Source organism: Odontesthes bonariensis, chromosome 23 (assembly GCF_027942865.1).
Source record: "Odontesthes bonariensis isolate fOdoBon6 chromosome 23, fOdoBon6.hap1, whole genome shotgun sequence".
NCBI lineage: Eukaryota > Metazoa > Chordata > Actinopteri > Atheriniformes > Atherinopsidae > Odontesthes > Odontesthes bonariensis.
Genome location: NC_134528.1, coordinates 16,557,473 through 16,581,848, shown reverse-complemented (window position 1 = coordinate 16,581,848; position 24,376 = coordinate 16,557,473). Strand labels below are relative to the sequence as shown.

Below are 24,376 nucleotides of genomic sequence, written 5' to 3'. Positions count from 1 at the left end.
TGACAACAGCAATAATCATTAGGTGCCTTTTCTGACCGCTCCACACATCAAGCACAGGGGCTTTTCTGCAGACATTTCTCACAGCACAAGTATTTTTATGATTTTTAGGACGGAGAAGGAGAAGAGAGGGGTTTATTTATACTGTAGAGAAACACTGGTTTAATGCAGCCCCCTGGTCTCCCTCAAATTACAGGGCAGGAGTTAACTTAGCACATAAGTTCTCACATTCGTGGGATAGAAGGAAACAAATGAGAGCACTGTGTCTGGACATTATGAGTAAAGAGAGAGAGTCAAAGTGAGGAAAAAAAAGGGGGAAGGAGAAGAATGGTTCATGGAAAGAATAAAGAATAAACGAGCTGAATCCACTCTGCAAAACAAACTCATTTTGAGTGAACTCTTTGTGACCCCTGTCTACCTGCTGGTCTACGTAATGACCCAGAACCAGGACTCTCAGTCCCTTTACTAAAAGATAAATAAATAAAATAAAAAACAGATTTGAAATATTGTAAACAGAATCAGTCTTCAAGTCTACAGATGTGTATGTGTTGAGGAGAGCATGTGTGTAATCCATCCACCAAACAAAGCTGTCTTTGGTTAAACACTGAGGGACTAGAGTGCCTCCCAAGTGTACATCTAAACGAAGTTTAAGAGAGGTATATGAGGCTTTCGCTTTGAGAAATGTATTCTTTACACCATGTATAAAAGGCACATCTGTTTTGTAAGTTGAGTAATCACCACAGCTGACTTCCATTCCACCTTAGTCCAGTGACGAGCGCCCATAGTCTCTTAAACCTGGACAGAACTGAAACTAGAACAGATTGTAGGTATGTACCCAGGCTTAGATGAAACTAAAGCTTTTAAATTGAGTTCACTACATAATAACAAAACCACATGGCCAATTAAATTTTCAGGCTTCATCCGTGGGTTGCAGTAAATCTACTTCTACCAAGCCCAAAGCTTTCTAGGCTACACAGCTCAATGCCAATGGGATGTTATGGGAGTTGACACATCCTTTTGAGGGTTAAAAAGAGAGGCAATTAAAAGTAGGCTAAGGCCTGCTTTGGTTGTAGAATCCAAGAAATAATTTGCTAAATTGCAAAATCAAGTAAAATTAGGGCAGCAATAAACTCAAGCTCTCTGATGGGTCATGTACAGAGAATAACTAATTGAAAAATGAAATAAAAGCTTAAGATTGGGGTTTGGACTTAGCGTAACTCCAAAACAAAGCCAGTGAACTGCCTTATGAAGGCAAAAGGATCTGAGCTTGAATGTTGATTTCAGGACACACTTACATAATCACCTTAGCCTCTTCCTATAAAAGGACTGCTACACAGTTCACTTAAGCTTGGTCATGTAGGCCCGCCGGCGCTTTGTTTGGAAGCAGTCGCTGTTGTTTTAAGGAACAAAGGGGGGGACTGAAAACACAGTGGTGACTCATACATTAAAAATCATCACTCCTATCAGCAAATGTGGACTAACTCAGTACTTGCTTTGTTAGGTGATTTATACCACCAAAACCCTACCTATTTAAGGTAATTTGTTCCTAAAAACAAACAAACGAAGCGTGCAGAAGTGTGGCAGATTGAAAAAGAGAGCCGGTGACGTTGCGAAATGATGAGTGCTGCTAAACTTAATCTGCTTCAGACTGCACACGAACAGAAAGGGGAAAATGAGCGGGCTGAGTCTGACTATGCAAAAGGAATTCAGTGTAACATGTAATTACAAAGGTGGTGTTGTTAGGAAAGAGAAAAAAACATATTTGAACAAGTTTGGCTTTTGTGTCACTTTTGTTGTTTTTGGTATGTCGTTACACCGGTTTTACCTGCCTGTTCATGTGGGCAATTTTATTTCTGCTCCTAGAAGGCATGTAAACAAACCAAATCCTCAGTTTCCCATCACTGGAGTGAACTCTGACTTATTTACTCCTCTGGGAGTTGTCGCTGGCTACAAAAGGAAGATCCGTCTCAACAAAGGCCAAATGTGTCACTTCCCGACCATACCCAGTGTCCTTCATCATAGGAGCTTGATTAACAGGAAAGCTACCCATAAGCCTGACAAATGTTCAAACTAATTCCCGAAAGCCGTGATAGGTAACGGCAATGAGTTGTTTTAATTGTAGGATGTCTCCTTTGTTTTCAAAACAATGTCAGATAAATGCCAGCATTTCATTTTAAGACCTAAATTACTCATAGTTTAAACATTTACTTCTCTGCACAAACCTTAAATGATTACACTCAATTACTGAAGACAACATAACAACTGCTACAGGCCTACTGACGACATATATCACAAATGCAGAAGTTGCAACACCCAAGACAGTTCAAAGTTGATGATATGTCTATGAACCACGACGTGCAATCAGTGTGGATTTGATGTTCTCCTCCAGCTCGGTTAGATAGAAACACATTCCCCCCTTCATGGTAAACATCCTGTGTGCTTTAGCAAGGTTTCCACATCTTTCCCCAAGTCAAATCCAAGCACTTTATTACCAACATTGTTTCAAGCTTCTGAGCCACTTTAATGTGGTGTACGTATGTACATAAAATCATTACTTCACTTGTTAAACAAGTTAAATCTGATGTTAATGTGACATAAATAACCAAAGACGTTTAGCGGTAGCGTTCAGGAACAACTAGTGTGTAATACCAGCTGCAACAACTATCGTGTTTCAATCAGCCTCTTCTCACCACACAACACAAACGTGGAATTATCAGCACCAGGCGCTGGGATTAAGTGTTATAGAAGATATAGCAAACATGAATTTATTTCACATCGTAAAGCCAGAGGTTATATATCTATTACATTGCATTGTCTTCATTAAGCAGACACTTTCATCCTTAGCAACTTACAAGTGAGGATAACCTTAGGAGGAAATGTTAGCTTTCCGTAATCTCGCGAAAACGAAGCTACCTGTACATGTAGACAAGGGAACTTGGAACTCAAACAGCAACGTTCCAATTGACAGAAAACCAATCGATCTCCACATAGCCATGCCAACTTGCAGGATTATAAAGGTGTAAAGATATATGAGATTACATTGTTCTGTCGCTACATCAACTATTCGGTGAATTCGTAAATTAAATAATCTAACGGTTGAAATATGCATGGCTGAATAACTGCACTTTTATGACTTGCTACTTTGTAGCAGAGAGTAATTTTACAGTTAGCTTGGTTACACGCATGGATGAGTCGATCTACGAATGTAGCTCGATTTGGCCCTTTACCTGGACCTTTGTCCTTGTCCTGGCTTGGATGCACAGGAGCAGAGTCGAGTTGTAGACTGAAGTATGTTCACGGCCAAGACGATGTGGACAGTAAAGAAAAAGGTTGAACAAATTCTGTCGCATCCAACTTTAATTTCTTAAACAAAAACGTGACAAGCCGAATTATGCAAACGAGTCTGCAGTTAAAAGAGTTTGCTTGCAGAGCTTTATGAGCTGTTGCATCGGGCTGACCGGCAGGAAACATGGGCCCAACAAAAGAGCTGTCAGTGGAAACAATGGGAAAGGATTATAAACCCTCTTCAAGGAGGTAGTTCAACCCTAAGTGTGGCAAACGATGTTATAGTTCCCAGTCAGCTGTGTCTACAATGTGGAGCAAGTATATGCAAAATGGCAAGGCTGTAAATGGGAAACATAGGGGTTGACCGAGAAAGACGTCAAAGCCTCCGAACAGAAAACTCAAACCAGTGTGTCTGAAGATAGAATATGCGCAATAAAAGAAATGAAAAACAAATAGACAGGAAACGGGAAACAATGTTTGTACTCCAACTGTAAGAAAGTGGCTACAGGACATGGGATATCTATAAGAAGCCAAATATAAAACCATGACAAACACAAACAGAAGAAAAAGGTTCACGGTGGGATAAAGAGAAGCAGTTATGGACTGTGGATGATTGAAGGAAAGTGACATTCAGTGATGAATTACCAATCACTGTTGGACTCTGAGATGATGCTGGAACTTTTGTTTGGTGCAGCTCCCATGAAACGTATATTCTTTCTTTCTATTCTTTTTCTTCCATCATTAGGTGTGTTTTACAGAGTCAGAATGTTTCTGCAATATCTGTGTAAATGTAAGTAAAATCCAATTCACTGCACATTCTTTAAGTTGCTTGAATGATCATCAAATCAGGATAAAAGCAAAGTGACAGTCTGGAAAGCAACCACGAGTTGACATTGTATTAAAGGGCTTTTTTTTCCCCAGTCACAAGTCTGATGCATTTAGCCAAAAAAATATATGAATGACAGCAGCTTTATTCAGAATTTGGCAGAATTAATATGCCCAATTGTGTGCAGTTAGCAAATTTTTATATAGACTTCTGATTAAGAGAGAAGAGTTTCTCGGTGGTTTGGTCAATACCAGGAAGGGAAATTCAAAACTTGGGTCGGACATATGTTGATAAATAATGTTCAATGCTTAAAGATAGTAATACTGCACAGAATAGAGGTGCCAGTGTGCCAATGGCTAACATAGCCATTATTTTTCAAAAAAGTCAACTACATCATCTCAACAAAATCCAATGAAAGATTATCAAGGCATTGTTACAACCCAGTGATGTCATTATGTACAGGGGTGAATCGTACAGGATGTTAAGACCTGTCATTCAGATCCATAGAACCACATTAGCTGTGATTCATTCTGGGATAATGGCCAGACTGAAAGCCGCCTCAAAAGCAAAAGCTGACCTGGAGCTGAAGAGACTGAGCGTTTCAGAAATCACATGTCCATACAAGAAAACAGAACAGGAATGCAACGGGCACCTTCCTCCTGAACTTGTATTTGCACGGGAAAGATTGGTCATTTCAACTGTATAATAAAAAAAATAGGGACCTTCTCATGAGGTAAGAAACCAGAAGCCAAAAAAACCCGGTAACAGCCTAATTACTTCACAGGACTAAAAGCAAACAATGTACATGCAAACACTATGAAGCAAACAGTTATGGCAGTCTAAGCATCTCTTTCCATGCATTGGTTTAGTTGAGCCTCACTGGTAAAACTCTGGAACTGACATCATAGACATCTTCAGCTGAAACTGCAGGCATTTGGACACATTCTCGGTTTAAAATGTACACATCTAAAAAGTTGCCCTAACACTTAAACGGTTATTACACATGGTATGTTATTGCTCTGTATTATGACATTGCCACTGTAAACTTTCAGGAATCCGCATTAAATTACCAAAAGCATCACAGAAACATTAAGACGCTACTTTCCGACAGTGGACAAAAAGACAAGAGGCCGTCTGAGGAAGAGCCAGCTGCTGACACACTTTCTTCCTGAGGGAAGAGGGTGGAGAGAGTGGAAACTTCACTTTGCTGAGAAAACCAGGTGCCAGTTAAAAAAAAAAACAGACTGGCTGTCCATTTTGTAAAAGGAAATGTCAGCTTGTGCAGCTTCAAGAGTCATAAAGGAGCAAAACAAAAACTGGAAGTATCGTGTGTTTTCATCAGGAAGGATATCTGGATGACTTCCAAAAGCCGTTCTTTCACATTTCCCATCTGAAAACTGTTGCCATTTTCGGAGCAAATAGTGCAGAACGAGTGCAGACTCTGATATAGTATAACTCCAACTAAACTACTGTGCAACAAGCACCAGCTTCAAACTGATTATCCAACTCCAAAACAATGCATCAAAAAAAAAGGCAGGACAGCGGGGCTGGTGCAGACTGGGAGGCCAACATGCATCTCATTAAAAAGCAATTTTTCAACACCTAAGGCGGTTTAGTACCCAGCCTACAATAACTGGCAGAATAAGGTTTTAATTGCAGTTAAACCCCACCCCGCTGATAGAAACGCGTCTCCACTAACGGAGCGCTTCAAAGGATGCTCCTGACAAGAGGGTGTGTTTGTCTAACACGGCACAGGCTCTTCATTCACATGACTCAACTCTCCCCCTGGCTTCGAGCTGCGAGGAGACGACGGAAAGAGGGGCTGACAGGGTTTAAGTGGCACAGGAAGGAAAAGCAGCCCAAACAAAAGAGAATGAAAAGAGTTCAGAGGAAAAGTGAGGGGCAAAGAGCAGGAGAATGAACAGAACAGCAGAGGTCAGAGAAGGGAGAAGGAGGAAAGGAGAAAAAAGATGGAGAATGGGCTTTTGTTGGGGGTGGATGTGATGGCTTTGTAGGGCATGTGTTTCCAGGGTGCCAACGGGTTCTAGTGTGTTCTATGGAGGAGGGGGGGGCAACGGGAGAAGGATGGGGCAAAAGCAGGGTCTGAGACTAATCCCCCCCCTCTCTGTCTCACAAAGACAGAAACTCCCTCAAATCCCTTTTACCAGAAGTCCTGCTGACTGTAGCCAGTCACCCGAAAGACAGTTGACATAATAACCCCAGCGATAGTAATGCCTGCTTTCTGCTTTGCCTTCGTAACTGACACTGTAAAAAAAAAAAAAAAAAAAAAAAAAAAAAACCTACTGACCTGCTTGGATCAGAGCAACCTGTCACCAGAAAGACAAAAGAAGTGTGCTGTTTCCCTTCACTAAAGCTTCAAAGTTAAACACAGCAGAGCATGTGTGTGTTTTCCTCTATTTACAGGCTCGCTCTTTGTCCCAGTCTTCCGGCTTTCCATTTGCTGCATTCAAAGGAACCATTAATTGTGACGTATGGGAAAGCAAACAAACAAATGTACACACAAACACACTGCAGTGTACGCTGAGTGACTTGCAACAAAAAAACCCACAAAAACAGACCAAGAGAAACACTCTCTCTCACACACACACACACACACACACACACACACACAGGCTCTCCAACAAGGCTGCAATTATGGAAGCCACAGTGGTGAGAAGGAAGGGTGGGGTTTATGGCGCTTTATCTAGCCAGGGGATCTTACGCATGCATACACGACACACATGTGGTGAGTTGGATCCCTGTCAGAAGCTTCATGTAGGCCAGAGGCGAACACCCACAGTTTTTTTTTTAGGAGACATACAGTATGTACTGGAAAAGCCCCTATGTTTGCACCAACCAGGAATCTTGAGAAGTGCATTCATTTGGCCTACTTTTAAAGGAAAATGTGCAAATCGACCGTGGAGTTCATCAGCAGGCTGAATGGAAGCCACGCCAAACCTCAAGTAGGGCCACTTACTCTGAGGAGGACCAGCGTTTTATTGAATCTAACTTTTCTCTTGCGTGTGCTCTTCGAGCACAAACTTTTCATGTTCAGATGTCTATGCATGCTGTAATGTTTATTGAGCTGCAAGGAATCTAAATTTTAAAACTGCAAGCACTGGGGGGGCGGGGTTGAGAAACAAATGAGCTTTGACGAGTTCAAATAACAAACTGATTAGCTACATAAATGTTCAATCAAACCAAATAACTTTAATTACTAGTCACTGGTTCATCATCCCGTACTTGCATACAGACTTTGTGATGGCAGTATGACCTCTGCCTGTAAAAAACGCAGCGCTATTTCTTCTTTGATTTCAACTGTCATTCTTCCTTCTAGTTCAATGCAGAGTAACTGCAGAGCTGTCATCCCCTGTAAACCATAATGAGATTTTTTCCACTTGCCAACAACTTATCAACATGGGCTTCATTCCCGAAATGACTGCCTGTTAAACTCAGACAAGAACAGCACCGAAGAAAGAGAGAGAGAGAGGGAGAGGGAGAGAAGGACAACATAACGAGGGGTGAAAATCAGTGGGGTGAAGTGTCTCATCTAGAGAATCCTGCCGCTGGGGTTTCTCCCTCTTAAAGCTGCAGTCTGCAACTCTTTTTCAAGCATAATGCCTGGAACTGTCCGGGGATTCTGAAAGTAGTACATTAAATACCCCAATACAAAAAAAAAAGAGTTCTCTAGGTCCCCTATATGTCCTGCTAGGTCCCTCCAAAGCCAGCAGGTTTGTTTACAAAATTGCAGACCGGACCGGTAAAAGGTAACCAATCAGGTTTACGAGCTGGGCTCTGCTGCCTGTCAATCACCGATTGTGCACGCGCGATACAAGGTAGGCTCGTCCCCACGCTTATTTATCTGGACTATTGAACTTCATTACGGGCTTGTCTACTTACTGTGTCTTCCATGATCGCAAATGACAGGTGAGTTGATGAATGAGGAGTCGTGTAGGCGCATCTGGCGTGCACGTCTACGTGCACGAGTTCTCATGTGTTTTGAAGGGGCGGGACAGGAAGTTGAATAACTTTTTATTTTTCGGTTAAAAAATAAGCATTTCTTGCATTTTGCGACTACGGAGGTCACCGTTTTCAACTTCAAGCGTTCTGATAGATCATGTAAACTCTTAAAATGCCAAAAAGTAGGACTTTACGTATGACAACAACAAATCTTGCAGACTGCAGCTTTAACTCTCTGGTGTACACTGTGCAGAGCAGACACCATCTGGCCAGCTGGAATGCAACGGAGCAGGGGGTGGAGGAGTTAAGGACTCTGCTGTTGTGCAGGGGGATGGGTTATGTCCAAGACATAGAGAATTAACAGTAGTGGTATAAACCACTGATTGCCTGATGATCAAAACTCTTCAAACCAAATGAAAAGGCCAGAAATGTGGTATCAAACTTCTCGTCTTAGCGAGAAGGCAAATATGTTTGTTTTCATAAATGCTGCTTCATGGATATTTCAAATGTGCACTGTATGAACCTTGCAGCTTTAATAGATGGATGGATTCAGCCTAAATTACATCTGTTCCTCAACGTTTCTGAAGCTCTGTAGCAGAAAGCTGCTTATGTAGAACGTATGCAGAATCAAATTGCAAATAACACCGCAAGAAGAAGATGAGCTATTACTAATACCATTTGTTCGGTAAACTTGTCCCGTTAGGATAAATACACTGTGGTTAGGATTCACTTTTTCAATTTGGAGTAGAAAGTGTTGTGGTCTTTAAAGACAGTCTCCTACATACAGTTTAGCAGTTACACAAAAAGGGGGAGCATGCTTTATTCATGAACGTTTCATGACAACATCTGTCACTCGCGAGGGCTTCAAGGCAAAGAAAACAAAACACTGGTGGAGAGGCAAAAAACATGTTGCCCATTAACTGACTTTCTCTGAATACAAACATTTTTTAATCTCACGGTTTTGTTTTCAGACAATGATGGTGTCAGGTAGAACTCTGCTCAGGCTCGGAGCTCAAACAAAGCCAGAGACAGCAGGAGTAGGTCCTTGTGCTGCCTCCACTCATGGAAACTATCATGTGCGTATGCTTATCGAACAAATCACTGAAGTATAACCATGTGTTTGTGTCCCATGCAAATGTCAAACTCGTCTAAAGACGTCACTGAAGCGAGCGTCGACGGCAAAGTTGCTGACCAAATACAGTTAGCATTTTGGTGCCAAGGCTGGAAGCGATCCACTCCAACCGCTAGCTGGGTTTATAAATATGTCTTAGCAGAGATTAGCCTGAGGGTAACCCCTCGCACTCTTCCCTGTGGAGTTCCCATTGCTCACACTGTCACATCCCCTCTGCTTTATATAAATATTTGTACTTCAGACCATCCTGGCTGTGTAGCAGAGATCAAACTCCAACTGAGAGCTGAGGGGAGAGGATAGGTCAGACCCAGAAAGAGGGGTTGGTTTGAGTGGGTGGATCAAGTGTCCAACTTACTGTAGCCAACTTTTACAGTTCAGCTGCTGTATGTTACTTAACTATTAGGTAATACAGCCAAGTACAGTACAGCTCATGCCTGCGAGATGCTTATAATGCATCCCACCGAGCAGGAGGAATAATATATAATGTAATATCTGCAGTAACAACTAAATGCGGTCTTATTCGTACATGAGCACGACCTAACGGCATGTTAAACTGTTTCAGAAGAGGAAGAGGCCTAATTTCATGATAATAAAAACTCTTGCGTTTTCATTACCTTACAGCGAGCATCTTATATCTGAGGATGCTCAAGGTCATGACTCTACCATGTTACTACAGAAGCCCACGTGGGACAAGCCAAACACTAGCCATAGAGCGGGCCTTCTGCATTGCTCACAGCCACCATAGTTTTTCCTTAACGGCTGGAAGGTAAAGGTGAGGTGGTGGACATTCAGTCAGCTGCAGTTTGCAGTTAATACCACTAAAAGTCCCCACATCCAACAAAGTGTCCCCTTAATATAGAAAATGTTCAGCTCGTCTTGTTATTTTTAAGTGTTCAACAGCACTGAAAGAATATGTTTTGCTGAAGGAAGTCTTGCACTGAAGACGCTGACTTGTTGCTGGAAATGGGAAGAGTAGAGTAAGAAACATCTCATGAAGCACCCTTTCTGGAACTGAAACACCGCCATGACATAGCAAGGCAACAGTTTTTCACTTTGCACTCGTTAAGGGAACATGCCTGCGAATCAGAGCCTTTCATACCTAGTTAAAGTTACCTTGTGGTGTAGGTAATTCAGGCATTAAAACTTGATTCTTTTATGCGGTTAGGACGACTTGATCTCAAGACAAAAAAAAAAAAAATGTTCCCCTACAGAACAAGATATGTTACTACAGCAAAAGTCTTCAGAGACAAAGTCATATATCCTCTGAGGGCACATTTGAGAGTGTTTAGAAACACGATCCCTGCAATGGCAATGGAACACCACCCACCCCCCCGACTGACACACGCTGTTCAGGTGAATAATACGAACCACAACCCTATAACACTCACATTGGCCCATACAATGGAGCGCTTGTCTCTTTGTTTGGGCTCTTTACATGGTCCAAAGAAAAGGCAGGTAAAGAGCAGTATTGCAAAATCCTGTAGGTGGGACAGGGAAGAAAAAAAAAAAAAAGAAAAAGAGTCACTTCCTGTTTGGGCACCCTCGCTCCAGCTGCTCAGCTTACAGCCCAGGATGGTTTTTACTCAGTAACAACTATGCATTGTTCACCAACTTTCTGTTATTTCATCACCCAATCACAACTACACAAAGCGTGCTTGGTTAATAATGAGGGAAAGAGTACAGTAAACATGTGCTGTCCTGCTCAGTGGTGACATGCATCGGTTTTCTTTCTCTGGATTGCTCAACAAGATTTGGATCAGAAAGGTCTACGAGAAGCCTGTTGAGACAGACAACAGAGGTGCCTCGCCATGAGAAAATTGCAAGTCTGGCCAGCCTCAAATACCATAACCCTTGGATACGAAAGCCTCAATGAGTCTCACTCTTTTCATCGTTTGAGAAAAAAAGTAACAGCTTCTCCTGAAATGATAGCTGGTTGGACTAAAAGAAATGACAGCCTTCTTGGGAGATAGCGAGTGAGAAAAGTAAAGCCGACACAACGGTTTTGAAGATGTAGAAAGGATAACTTCTGGATATATTCTTCTGCCTCAGAGAAATACATTTAAATAAAACAAAAAAAAACATTAAGACTTAGATTTCCAGCCTTGGGGTAATGTTAAGGTAATTTCATAAGAAATTAAACACACCGGCTTGACATTCATCACACCCTGCGAAGAGTACAGTCAACACATTTCAAAGGAAATCACACGTCTTACACATCACACAAGTCTGAAAGAGCTTGCATTGCCATGACACACTGACACAGATGAATCGGACTTAAAGTAGTTTAGAGCACACTCACTCATATATAATCTGCACTGACATTACTGGAACTGTTTCCACATCACAGCAGAAGATAAATCTTAGGTTCTGTGACAGATGCCATTTTCAGCTTACCTCACACACTTTGTTTTCACAGCTGGTTTTGCACAACACAGCCCCAAATGTTCACTCCCTCCTGTCACTGCCTGTGAAGTAACTGCTGAGTGTAAGAGTGCAGGCTGTGGCAAAAGAGAAGGAGAACTCCACTCACCGACTTAAAACCATTTTCTACCAAAGTGTGACAACTGCTGAAAGGAAAGGATGTGCCATGGCTTTATCTGCCTCAGCGACAGACAAATCCATACAAATATGCGAGATCTGTAACAAATGGGTACAAATAGCAGGTAGTCGGTGTTTAGTCCCGTTGAAAACAAAGCTAATGATTACACTGTGTGTATTACAGTGTTAGACACAAAACAGCACATCCTATCCTCGTATGTAACATGATTGTGACGGTCAAAGAGATTCGCATTTTCATAAAAACCTTTGAAAAGCGCTTTCAGGCTGTTTACGGGAAGCGTGCGGTTTGTGCTAATGTCTCACAAAAACATTTAAACTGCCAATTGACACAGTGTCACAACATACCTGCACTATTTTTACGTAAGCCTCCTCAAACGTCGGCTAACGCAACATGCACTGGCGTTTTATCATGAGAGCCCTGTGAGACAGCTGTTTCAGGGTTAGACGGTTTAAAAGCACATCAAACGTGTTTTGCAAAGTTCATGACAGCGCTAACGATCACGTCGCTGCGTGAGTCCACTGCTAACACCACCACCCGTTAAAGCGCGTTATTATTACATCAAAAGCAAACAGATTTTTAATCAACACTTGCCTTTTTTTCAGAAGACAGTCTGGGTGTTATTACTTGTTCTCTGCAGAAACTAAGAGAAGACACGGGATTCCCTGCTAACCGACCAACCTGCAAAGACGGCAGCGAATGCTGCTCGAAGGTCCGGTCTCTTCAAACTTAAAATGCCTTCTCGATTCTGATTGGTCGAAACTGTGCACGACGACGCATTCACATGTTCCTGGTAAACGCCCATTCTTGTCTGACTGAAGCGTAAATTGTGACTCCAGTGTTTTCCTGATGTACATCAGAAAATCAAATCAATGGAGATTCACAATGCACAGCACACTTTGTGCAGCAATAAGTACTTTTTTTGTTTGTTTTTAACATTACTTGCTTGTGCTTCGTTACATTATGTACACGTTGTAGTGTGGATTGCATGAAGAAAAAAACTATTTTGAATGTATTTGAATCATGGGTTCCAACAGATTTGACTACTTTATTCACTTTGCCATTTATTTATTTATTTAAATCTTCTATTTTAATGTTCTTGCCCGTGCAATACTCAACGACGTGAGATGAATATCAGCTACATTAGAGTTGATCGTTTGTTTAGCTGATACTTTCTTCACATCTGCCTTTAGTTCACTACCTGTGTAGCCATACAAATGTATATCTATGGTTCTATTACTGTTATACTTACTTTTGATGGTTTATATTTATGAAATACATATTAGCATATTTTTTGTCAGTCTGTCCTCCTGACAAAAAATAAGCTTGATTGATGTTAATGATTTTCTTGCATATCTTTTCAACTAATGCAAAGTAGGCCATCGTGTCTGTAATTGCAGTTGCTGTGTAGTTGTTTCAAGTATAAGAGCTTGCAGTGGTGTAATGTTGCAGCACACCCTACTGTTCAAATTTACACAGTGTGCAATATTAACCCTCTTGATTTTGCTGTGCTCTTCTACTGGTCTGCCGGTAGACAGTGGTGAGCTTTGTCATGGTGCTTATTGGCTGTTGCAAGGTCTAAACCAGCCGCGGCTATTCAGAGACAACACGGGAAGCCGGACAGCCTCTCCCATTCTCTGGCGAAATTGCTACATCTTCAATGTTGAATTGACGATAAAACAGTTATTCACAAAACACAAGATATGCCCAATACTGCATTTATAACTACAACATGTTGTCCTGTAGCTTAAAGCTGCAGTCTGCAACTCTTTTTCAAGCATAATGCCTGGAACTGTCCGGGGATTCTGAAAGTAGTACATTAAATACCCCAATACAAAAAAAAAAATGAGTTCTCTAGGTCCCCTATATGTCCCGCTAGGTCCCTCCAAAGCCAGCAGGTTTGTTTACAAAATTGCAGACCGGACCGGTAAAAGGTAACCAATCAGGTTACGAGCTGGGCTCTGCTGCCTGTCAATCACCGATTGTGCACGCGCGATACAAGGTAGGCTCGTCCCTACGCTTATTTATCTAGACTATTGAACTTCATTACGGGCTAGTCTACTTACTGTGTCTTCCATGATCGCAAATGACAGGTGAGTTGATGAATGAGGAGTCGTGTAAGCGCATCTGGCGTGCACGTAGACGTGCACGAGTTCTCATGTGTTTTGATGGGGCGGGACAGGAAGTTGAATAACTTTTTATTTTTCGGTTAAAAAATAAGCATTTCTTTCATTTTGCGACTACGGAGGTCACCGTTTTCAACTTCAAGCGTTCTGATAGATCATGTAAACCCTTAAAATGCCAAAAATTAGGACTTTACGTATGACAACAACAAATCCTGCAGACTGCAGCTTTAATGAAGTGATTTGTTCTGAAATCGCTGCCGTTCACTGAGGAAATCATGTTATGAAGCCGCCACTAACAGCCAGGCTTCCGAGCCGAGGGCTGCCCGGCTTCAGGAGGGGGCGGGAGAGTCAAGTTTTTTTCTACAATTTGAGGTCATCATTGGCTAAATCGACAAAAACTCATCACTTCCGAGGCTGCTCGGCGTCTCTTGGGGTAGATTAGACGTGGGCGTGTCAATATGAGGGGCTGTGTCGTGATGATTGGTGTTTGTCCATCATGAGAGATCTTGTGACAGCCGAATTTTTAAGCGGGGAGAAGCACGCTGGAACTTCAGTCCCAAAGCTGATACGAAAGTGAAAGTGCTGTCAGAGTTTGACTCATTTCCCATCGTTTCCATTTCCATCCTCACACACATACACTTTTGTAAATATTACACTGTAAATAAGAAACACATCCTTGTTGTTTAGAAGTTTTGTCAATCATATTCCTGTTGTGCATTTGTTTGTCGTGTTAGCTAGTAGTTTTGTCACAATGGCGGCTTAGCTTACAGGTTAAAGGTGCACTGTGTAATACTTTTAGTTGTTTCTTTCCAGAATTCATGCTGCCCATTCACAAATGTTACCTTTTTTAAGAATACTTACCACCACCATCAAACTCTAAGTATTCATTATGACAGGGAAAAATGCTCCACAGATTCTGATCCAGCCACAGATCCAGCCATTTACAGGCCTTAGATTCAATCATACTTGATTTTGGCCTTGCTGTGTGAATTTTCAAAGTCTATACCTTCTTTCTGTGTATTTGCTGGGCATACTTGTCATACTAGACACAGCTATGTTATAACTAATTCTTTTTAACTTTGCTATCTTCTGCTTTGGGATGGCACGAGCCACTACAACCCTGTACGCGTAATATGGGCTTCCCCTGTTTTAAAAGTCAGCAGCCGCCACTGGTCTAAACCAAAGGGGCTTGGGCTTTCTTAAAGACGACAAGCTTTGTTCAGTCATACTAGAATTCTAATCTTTTTCATATTTTCAGGAGAGATGCAATGGAATGTCAAATGGTATGTTTCATATGTTTTATTTTGTGATAACGTAAACTACTTTATTGCCTTTTTCTTTTTTTGTTTGCGTTTGTTTGTCAGTCATTGCTATGGGAGGAAAAAACAAACTGAAACATGCTTTCCTATTTTTTTGTTAACTTGACTTGACTGCTTTTACACTTTACATTATCAATCTGCTGCATTCACACAGAAATTGGATTGCTTCGGCATGTATTAGTATTACTTTTGTGTGAGTGACAATGATTAATGAACTCATCCTCGGATCAGTTTTTTTTTTGTAATGGTCACAAGAACATTAAATGCCATGTCGCAAGAAGTTATGTCAATTGCCAGTTCATCATAAAAAACATCCTCTTAACTGCTTGAATCTGGTTACTCAATACCCCATTGTGTCAGAAGCAATATTTTCCTGCCGAACAAACACTGAACTCATGAAATAACTGCCATTCAACTGCCCTAATTTGTACATTTGTGTTTTACAGTTTTTTTTAATTAATTTTCATTCTGAAAACCCAGTTTCATTAATGTTGACATCCACGCTAATGCTGGCCACATCAGTCCGTTCATCCTCATCAGTTCAGATTAGTTGGGTAACACCAAGCCGATCTGTAAAACATACATCCACTGTATTAATATTCCTAAAAACTGAAAGCTGTCACCACTATGAAATCCATTTAAAACTTAAAGCGTTCAGCAACATGAATTAAGATTTGACAGAGAAATTCTTATCAAGCTCCAAACACTGTCAGCAGAGAGACATAGAGTGGAAGGCCTTTGAGTGTACAGACAGACTGCAAAGTTTCTTGACAGGTGGAGATATTACTCCTCTGAATACCTTGTCTGGGCTCATTGGGGGGCACATCCAGTTGTACAAGTAGTAATGAACACTCTTGTCACTGATAGTGAACTTGAGTTTCTCCAGAAAACTCATGTTATCCATCACGTTGAGAGCAGAGAAGATGTCAAAGCCGTGCTGTTAGTGAAAGAATATAACATTTCAGCTGACAGCAGATGCACAAAATCCAACCTGCAAAGCTTAGAAGAAGAAAAAAATCCTGATAATAATTTGTTATCATTCAATTAATGATACATGGTGTGTGGAGGAAGCGTCTTCCATAATTAATTGCCAGATTTCGTGTGATTTTATAGGAGTCTTTGAAGTTCTTGATGATTAGAAATATATTTAGATACATCACAGACAACATTAATTGAAATACCAATTGCTAGTTTGTCTCAGATACCATTAACATCTCGGATCATGTTTGAGAATTATGAACAAATGCATTTAACTTGGTCTATTCTCACAAAAATCTTGTGCATTTGTTGAATCATAATAAGACACACTCACAGATTTAGCCAGGACCAACGTGTCCTCCATGAGCTTGGTGAGCTCTGTGGCAGTCGAGGCAATATAAAGGAGATGAGCTGCTCTGAGACCAGTATGGACAGGGTGATTCAGCACACTGGAGGAGACGCTATAGAAACTAACCACATCTGTCAATGAACCATCGTCACCCTGAGTGTGAGGAGGGGAGATCAATCAATTTTTAACCACCACAGCACAGCAAGGGAGGTTTTTCCCCTTTTGAAGAAACTTAAAGTAAAGTTACAGTGAGGTCAGACCTCTGCCACATAGGTGTAAATCACATTCTCCCTTGGCAACAACCAGTGTTCTACTTCCTGTAGAGACAAGAGGGGACTGAGATGAAACTTGCTGAGGTATTTTTTGAGAAGTGAGTGGATCCCTGGAGCATCTTCTTTGGTCATAGGGCGCAGACCCAGTACCTTTGTCCCCTTGGAGAAAATAAAATAAAATCAGGGCAGAAAGAAAGAAAACCCTCAGAAATCTTTTTGTGTCTTGCCACAAAATTTCAATACAGACATCAATAGATATTTCCTGCATGTCACTTTCGAGAAGCAGTAATAGCTTTCTGCCTCTAGATGGGAGCACACACTAACCTCAGGCAAGCGGTTGAACTTCAGAGCTCTCTGAAGGCTCATGTTCTTTATGAGACCTGGGTAGTTGACCTCCATCAGCTTAAGGGGATTCAGAGGTCGAAGCCACTGACTTAAAGGGATTAGTTTGTTTATGTGGAAGGAACAACAAAGGTAGATGTAGCATCACAGGGAAAAGACCAAAAAATGTTTTCATGGTACCTAAATAAAGCTTACTGATTGCCTGTATTGTAATGTAAGGCTATTTGATGACATTTACACACACAAAAAAAGCTAAATATTCTGTTTTCATTTACTTTTGTATAATGCCCAAACTGAAAATAATTGCTTTGTGTGTTAATCGAGTGTAAGTCGCAGCTACCTGCATGAGCTTAGTGGTGTAGGTAGTACTGGTCCAGCTGTGTAGACAGCCTGGTGGAGGCCCTGCTGGTTGACCCGTCTGGTGAGTTCTCGGATCAGAACTGGAGTCATTCGTTTGAGGCGCAGCTTTTTATGAACACACAGGAACTTGACCTGTGCCACCTGCTTCTTCCTGCACAACGCGTGTCGAGCTTTGAGTCATTCCCTGGAAAACTTAACTTTTACGCCCTGATTTCTAATATAAATCGTCAGATTTTACACAACACACATCAACGCATTATGAGATACTCACATCTCATAAATACGAACATCAACAGGAACGGCAGCAATGAAGCCAACTAACTTCTTATTGGAGTCTACTCTCACACCACAGTTCCACTGAAACAGCCAAGGCGGAGGTTGCAAAGCCCTTAGGAGAAAACCAAAGACATTGCGGCATGACTCTGAATAGTAAACTCTTATTAATCTCATTTCCAGAAAGAGAGCTATTGTGAACTTGTTGAATACATTCAGCATCTTTCCTTATTGTCAGGGCCAAAGCCCAGGGCCAGTTCTTGGAAAGCTAAATTGTAACTTTTCATTTCAAAGTTAATGTTATGTTCTAATGCAAGTGTCCCTAAGGGTGACGATGCCATTTATGGAGATCAGTGAGTACAAACAAACTGCAAAGTTAAGTAAAGAGCTTAGAACAGCCTGCTTGTTGCTGAAATGATGCGTTGACTCAGATTGGTGAGTTGAGATTCTGCCCTTTGATGAAGTTCAGAGCTTTGATTCAGGTTAACACAGAGGCTAAACTAAATGGGTTCCAATTACACTGGCAAGCTGAAAGCTTGAATCTGCAGAACTGTAAGCAGCGCACATTAATCAGGATTGGACTGTAGCAAAGTGCATGCCTGTCTTGCTCGGGAGATGAATAAAAGCTTTGAAAATCTTTTAATACAGAAAATGTACAAGTCAGTGTGCTTGAGGCTTACCATTGCAAATACTCCTGAGAGAAGTCAAATCTGATTGTGTTGTCATCTTCTTCCATGTAGTTCTCATTAAGAAGACTGCATAGCTCTCTGAGCTGAATTGAAAGAAAAAGCACTGAAATGAATAATATGTATTCCTCCTGAGCTTTACTTGCCAGGCCCAAACATTTGAATTCACCCACTCCATTGAGCTGACTGGCTGGTTTGGCAGGTTGTAAAGATGCGGTCAGGAAACGTTTTTAAGGAGCTTGCTTTTTATTAACACTCCAGGGGACTGGCTTCTGATCTCCAAATGGAAAGACATGCCAAACTGCTCTTGCTTTGGTCTGCTAGAACTCATGTAAAACAGGTGTGTCTGCATGACTATGCATCTTTTTAAACGCAAAATGACATGAAATCGAGGCAGATGTGTTTGTCTCCTGTGAGGGAAAAATCTAACACTCCTGCAAAGAAATCGATTCAATCTGAGGAAATGTCACACTGGAGTGTAACACTGAGTTTGATGGGCTGATAGTTCTGTCTGATATCAGGCCAGAACTTATTACAAAAGAAAGCAATTTGTTACTTTAAATAAAAATAAAAAATTATATTGCATGATGCATTATCTGCCGATATGTACCATAACTGACAACAAATAACTTACCACAGGAGGGCTGCTCAGGTCCAGAGTATCCCAGGAGAAACCCTGAGGTAGTGAGTAGGGCTCGTTTCGAATGCTGTGTTCACCCTCTACTATTGGACCATGAGTTGTAATAAGGTCACCTGACAACACAAAAGAGAAAATATACTGACTGAGGAACATATAACGTCAAGGTTGTGGCCTGTACACTGTCAAACTAGGAGGTCTGCAGTGACAGTCAATACCTCCAAGTACCACTTTCTCACCATGCACGTCCAGCTAGATCTCTGCAAAAACTATCTTCTGTGCTGCTGTTCCCCCTCCTTGACTGAGAATGATCACATCAGCCATCTTCGCAGTCACAGTTGGTTAATTGGTTCTGGTTTTATCTGGTTCTCTATGATTTGATTTACAACAGTCAGCTATTTGATCAGCAACCACCCTCTTCTTGTCTGTTATAGTCTTTTGTAAATGTTTTGTAATATTAATACCGACTGACAATTCAAGCACGTCTTCTGAAAGGAGAAATCATATTTTACTTTTAAAAATCATTACAATTTGCAAGTATTTCCATACGAATGCTTTAGTGGAAATGATCATTTTGAAAAACAGCAGCTGCATAGATCAATCTTTTGAAGAGTAAGCCCAATGTTTTTTGTGCCACCAATCTGAAAACCTGCTGGCTAGTATGGGGTCGGCAACCAATCCTTTGGAACCTCCACTGTAATCAGAGGATATCCAGGTGATGGATAACAGATATCAAGGCCAAGGCTTACTGTGTGGTGCTGAGTTCTGGTCAGATGGTAGCTGATGGCTCAAAGATTGGTGTTGAGCAAATGTACCTCTTTTACTCTTGACAAAATGATAAGCCACAAGCAACTGAACGCCCCACAGAGATGATTTGTCGGTACTACCTGGACTACAAAATACAAATAGAAAACTAATAGAAGCCAACAATAAACAGTTACAAACAGTTACAAATAAGTCAGTTCCGAGAGTTTGAGAGCATCAGACAATCTTTTTCTCTCTCTCTTTCTTCAAACAAACTTCCCTGTAGCCCTGCATGTAATTGTCTCACCTACACACATTCAAACATATTATAATACATTCTACTTATCATGCGTAAATATACAATAAAGCATGGTCATGTGTAAATAAAAAACAGAAAGCTATAATGGAAAATTTTCAACAAATGAAAAATGGACAATATCTATTTGGAATATTCCAGAAATACTTCCCTATGTTTCAGTAAATAGATATATACATTTTCTGAAGTAGAATTAAACAAGAATATCCTATCCGTTTATTTAATATGAAACTATAACTTGCCAGCAACTTCTTAATTTTGACTAAATTTGCATATAGACTGGCAAGAGGGAAACACGTATCTGTCCAAGGTAATAAAACCTGCCTGCAAGCAAATCCAAAGATCACCAATTTCCTTGTTATATCTTGTTACTCTATTCTGTGCTAATCGAAGCTAACAGATTGTTAGTGTAAACCTTACAACAAATGAGAGGCAACAGACCTGAAAGCAAAATGGTCTTCTCAACTGATGTGAGCCCGTTTTTTTTTCTCCACTCCAAGTTTAGATCATCTAGCATAACTGCAGAAGGATGACTTTCTTCTTACCCAGTTTGGGGACAGGTTGCGTGTCCCAGAAGTGGTAGGTATGTTTTTTGGCCTGTTGCAGGTTCTTAGGCAGGTTTGGGCCCGTGCAGAAAAGATGAAGGGCTCTCTGGATCTCCTGCTGTTTCTTTTCAGGCAGAGAGTCCAGCTGGCACAGAACAGGAAAGGGAAAGAACAGCTTACCATGATTTTCCCAGGAAACAGACTCTTTGACTATCCCACAGCAACATGAGTCAGCTTGAGCACAAAAGTAGAGTGAATACCTGTTCATTTCAAACTGCAAACATACTTGTTTTATATGCAATGTACACACACACACACACACACACACACACACACACACACACACACACCAAAAAAAAAAAAACGCCAAGATGGAATATCTCTCACACTCACACAGAGACACAGACCATGGCAAATGGGTCTTTGGGTCCCTCTGGCTTCCAAGCAACTTCTCCCTTTTGCTTCTTCTTGCTCTTTTTAAGCCTGTCACTCTCCCCATCTCTCAGATTTTTCTCACTAAAAGACATTTCAAGGACAGAAGTTCCTGCAAATTCATCTATTTTCAATGCTGTAAACTCAAATGGTTAAATTATATTCAAAGCAGAGAGTACGTTTGTACTTACGAAGACTTTGAATCAGTCATTGTCAGTAAGTGTTACTCTGTGAAGCCGTGGGTGAACTGGGGTGTGCTTCTGACACATTTGCAGTTGCTCAGCTCTTATCTCTTCGAGCAGTGAGGGGAGGAGAGTGTGATCGCATCAACAACCCAACCCAACCAAACCCAACTTCCAACCAGCCAACAGATAAATGTGAGCAGTACTAACCATCAAATATAACTAAGAATTCAAATGTCAGACAGCAGTTGAATAGAGACCTCTAGCAGATTAAAACCACAGCAGCTTGATCCAGGTATTGCATTTAATTAGTTGATGCAGACTAATTGTGGGGTTCCCACACAGTCCACAGTTTGAAATTCAGCAGTTACTAAAGCTTTTTATCTCTTGCAGACTTGGTAATCATTGTGGGTTTGTTCAGTCATTTAATATTGGCTCTGTAGCGTTGTAATATAATGTCATTAACAAGCTGTTATGTTATTCTACACACAGTAAAAATTCATCTTCAGAAAACATTTCATTGAACAACCTGCTTTCTTGGCAGTTTTGGCATCACATCAAATCCAATCAACAACATACAGATGTGAAAAAGGTCCCATTGTTTGTTTATTCTCCACTAACAGGGATGAAAGGATTTGTATGAAATCAGGGGCTCATATTAAGCTCCAGTCCAACAGGGACACAGTTTTGGTAGGAGTAGGAGTTCTTGATAACCCCCCCCCCCCCCCAAAAAAACCCTGTTTTATAGGGGTTGTATGATAGAATAAAACAAAAACACTAATGATCGAACACTTTTTCACACTTGCAAATAACCTTCACACAATTTATTTTTGGCGTCATCGGATGAAAATTCCATAAAAAGCTTTTAGCACATCGTAAAAGTGACCTGAGAGTAAACCAGGCTCCAGCTCCGCCTATTGTCTCTGCTTTCAGGCTTTAGAAGCCTCTGATGGTAAACATACAGAAAAGGCACTTTTATTGGCTGGCCAAATGCAAATGCCAGAGTACATGTTGTCAGATGGTGAAAAACCTAGTAGCAGAACACTGTGCAGGAAAAGTTGCTATTCTAGCATTGGTATCAACTGCTTGAACTGTAAAGGACCCTGCCTAAAATTGAGAATGAAACATGTCAGTATTGGCAGAGTAAACTCAGAGAACATTCAGTAGCTACCAAACTTCCCATTCTTCTTTTGGACCACCTAGCCACTAACCTAAATTTAGATTGTCAAATGTTGCAAAAAGTTAAGACTGAAATCCAGAAAGTGTCAGTCATGGTAAACTAAATAGGAAAATGTTCCATCAATCCTTCAATCCTGTGTCTAAATCCGTGTAAGCCTGTTCAGGGTTGTCCTGAACCTATCGCCAGTGCTCCACAAAGTTAACATGGACACCATGGATGACCTCACCCATATCTACGCCCACTCTAGAATGACCAATCAACCTTACAAGTCTTCGAACTGTGGAGGGACACCCCCAGCACCAAGAAAAAACCCACACATGGAAAGCATGCAAACTTCTCAAAAGAAAACCCCAGCAGAGGTTTGAACCAGGAACCTTTGTAAACTTTTCCCCCTCTTGTCAATTTGATGTCATCAGCTGGATTAATTGTTGATTATAAGTATGCTGGAGGTCCTTTAGCAAACAGTTCCATAATTAAGTAGATAGGCTTTCAAGATGCATACTTTTGTCCAATCAGACAAAAGCTTTCCCCAGCTCTGTGCACTTGTTTTAATATGGTCACTCAAAAACAGAGCACACTTTCTGACAGCTGATCATTCAGGGCACTTTTGGCCACAATAATTATGACACCTCCTTGGTTGTGCATGATGAATGTTTTCCTCTGTGTACTCTCAGGGAGGTTTAGTGCTGCCCCTGTGGAGTCTGTTGCATGCTGCTTGGATTTGCCTGTTGTTCATCCTCGTGAGTTCTGAACTCACTTCATCTGTATAACCATTTGTGCTACGAAGGCTTTGATTGAAATGCTTTAAACTAAAATATACATGTAAAACAGATGCAGTCTGCATTTTCTTTCATCTTTAAAAGTGCAGCCTGAAGCTATTTTTGCCATGCCTCGTGCTTCTGTGTTATAAGTCTGCCACTCAAAGCTAAATGCCAGAAGGAGAAGGATGCCACTACCACCTGCTATCATTCAGGGGGAGGTAGAGGAGTTAGAAGAACAACAAGAGGCAGAGAGCAAGAGGAGGTTTAGGAGTTTCAATGCGATGCTGCACCCTACAACCAGCAATTAGGATGCCAGTGCACTTTTATTTACAATGTTGGGGAAGAGAGGAAGTCTGCTTATGCAGGACAGTTGACCAAACGGGTGACACAGAAGGCTTGGCTGCAAAGCCTGGAGGTAGAGGAATAACTAAACAAAATGACCCAATGAACAACACACAGCCCATTTATTCTGCGTTGATACACCACCTCATATAGATATATTCATCTTTGTACCCACAGTTGCATCTGATATCTGTGTTAAGTCTGACATAGAAAACATAGACACTGAAATCAGCCTTGACTATAGCATAAACAGTTATGCCTGCTGTGCTGTTAATTTACTCAAAATTGTGGTGTGCCCAACTGCACTTGATGATGATGGGGTGTATTCTGCAAGCTTTCATTAGAGGTGTTGGTCTTTTTCTTTGTTTTGCTCACACGTCAATGACAGTTCTGTTTGTCAAACAGTTTGAACGTTTTCAAATGAAACATGAAAACTTTGTGAAGAGCTAAAAAAGCACTAAGATTAGTCAATGTAGTCATGAGACAATGTGCTACATGTGGTTGATATGGTTAATGACCTGTGTTTGAATCCCGAAAACAGCACAAACCAATCATGAAATTGAAATTCATTTTCATGAAATATAATCCAAATTTGATTATTTGCGCCAGGAAAGTCGAATAACTAACAGCACATCATTATATTTGCCATCCTCAACAGGGAGGATCATTAGGAATGAAGAGGATGGTGCCCCATCCGGGAGGACCCTGTTCTAAAGGATATCTGACTTGGTATGCAGCAGTCTGAACTGAAACAGAAGAACAGAAGAAAGCATTG

General features: G+C 41.1%; 2 protein-coding genes across 4 annotated transcripts in view; both read right to left on the bottom strand.

The window, feature by feature from the left end:
* Positions 1 to 12,455, bottom strand: part of svild (supervillin d) — a 46,633-nt gene extending 34,178 nt beyond the window's left edge. Inside the window, exon 1 of one of the 2 annotated variants that reach the window (XM_075457975.1) lies at positions 12,352 to 12,455. The gene's annotated coding sequence lies outside the window, so the exon portion shown is untranslated. Of the gene's footprint in view, positions 1 to 11,594; positions 11,684 to 12,351 lie in introns of those variants that run through there. The other variant, XM_075457976.1, reaches the window with a different exon arrangement.
* Positions 12,456 to 15,213: 2,758 nt separating this feature from the next.
* Positions 15,214 to 21,391, bottom strand: LOC142373833 (glycylpeptide N-tetradecanoyltransferase 2-like). Of its 2 annotated transcripts, none has more exons than XM_075457267.1 (12): positions 21,328 to 21,391; positions 21,112 to 21,220; positions 20,705 to 20,849; positions 19,097 to 19,215; positions 18,457 to 18,548; positions 17,775 to 17,891; positions 17,484 to 17,654; positions 17,126 to 17,234; positions 16,790 to 16,960; positions 16,515 to 16,682; positions 16,002 to 16,139; positions 15,214 to 15,772 (listed from the first exon to the last, which is right to left on the bottom strand). In XM_075457267.1, the coding sequence occupies exons 1-12, from the start codon at positions 21,345 to 21,347 to the stop codon at positions 15,749 to 15,751; spliced, it is 1,383 nt and encodes a 460-aa protein (XP_075313382.1). In that variant the 5' UTR covers positions 21,348 to 21,391; the 3' UTR covers positions 15,214 to 15,748. The 2 variants fall into 2 exon arrangements, with proteins under 2 accessions (XP_075313382.1, XP_075313383.1); XM_075457268.1 differs by having other exon boundaries at positions 16,790 to 16,846.
* Positions 21,392 to 24,376: the final 2,985 nt, after the last annotated feature.

What these genes read in the sequence shown, in the direction of transcription:
- LOC142373833 (XM_075457267.1), bottom strand. Translation starts at nt 21,347, where the DNA reads ATGACTGATTCAAAGTCTTC. An exon ending in GCAACCTGTCCCCAAACTGG is followed by an intron (nt 19,216 to 20,704) that starts GTAAGAAGAAAG and finishes TTGTGTTGTCAG; the next exon opens with GTGACCTTATTACAACTCAT. An exon ending in TTTACACCTATGTGGCAGAG is followed by an intron (nt 16,683 to 16,789) that starts GTCTGACCTCAC and finishes CCTCACACTCAG; the next exon opens with GGTGACGATGGTTCATTGAC.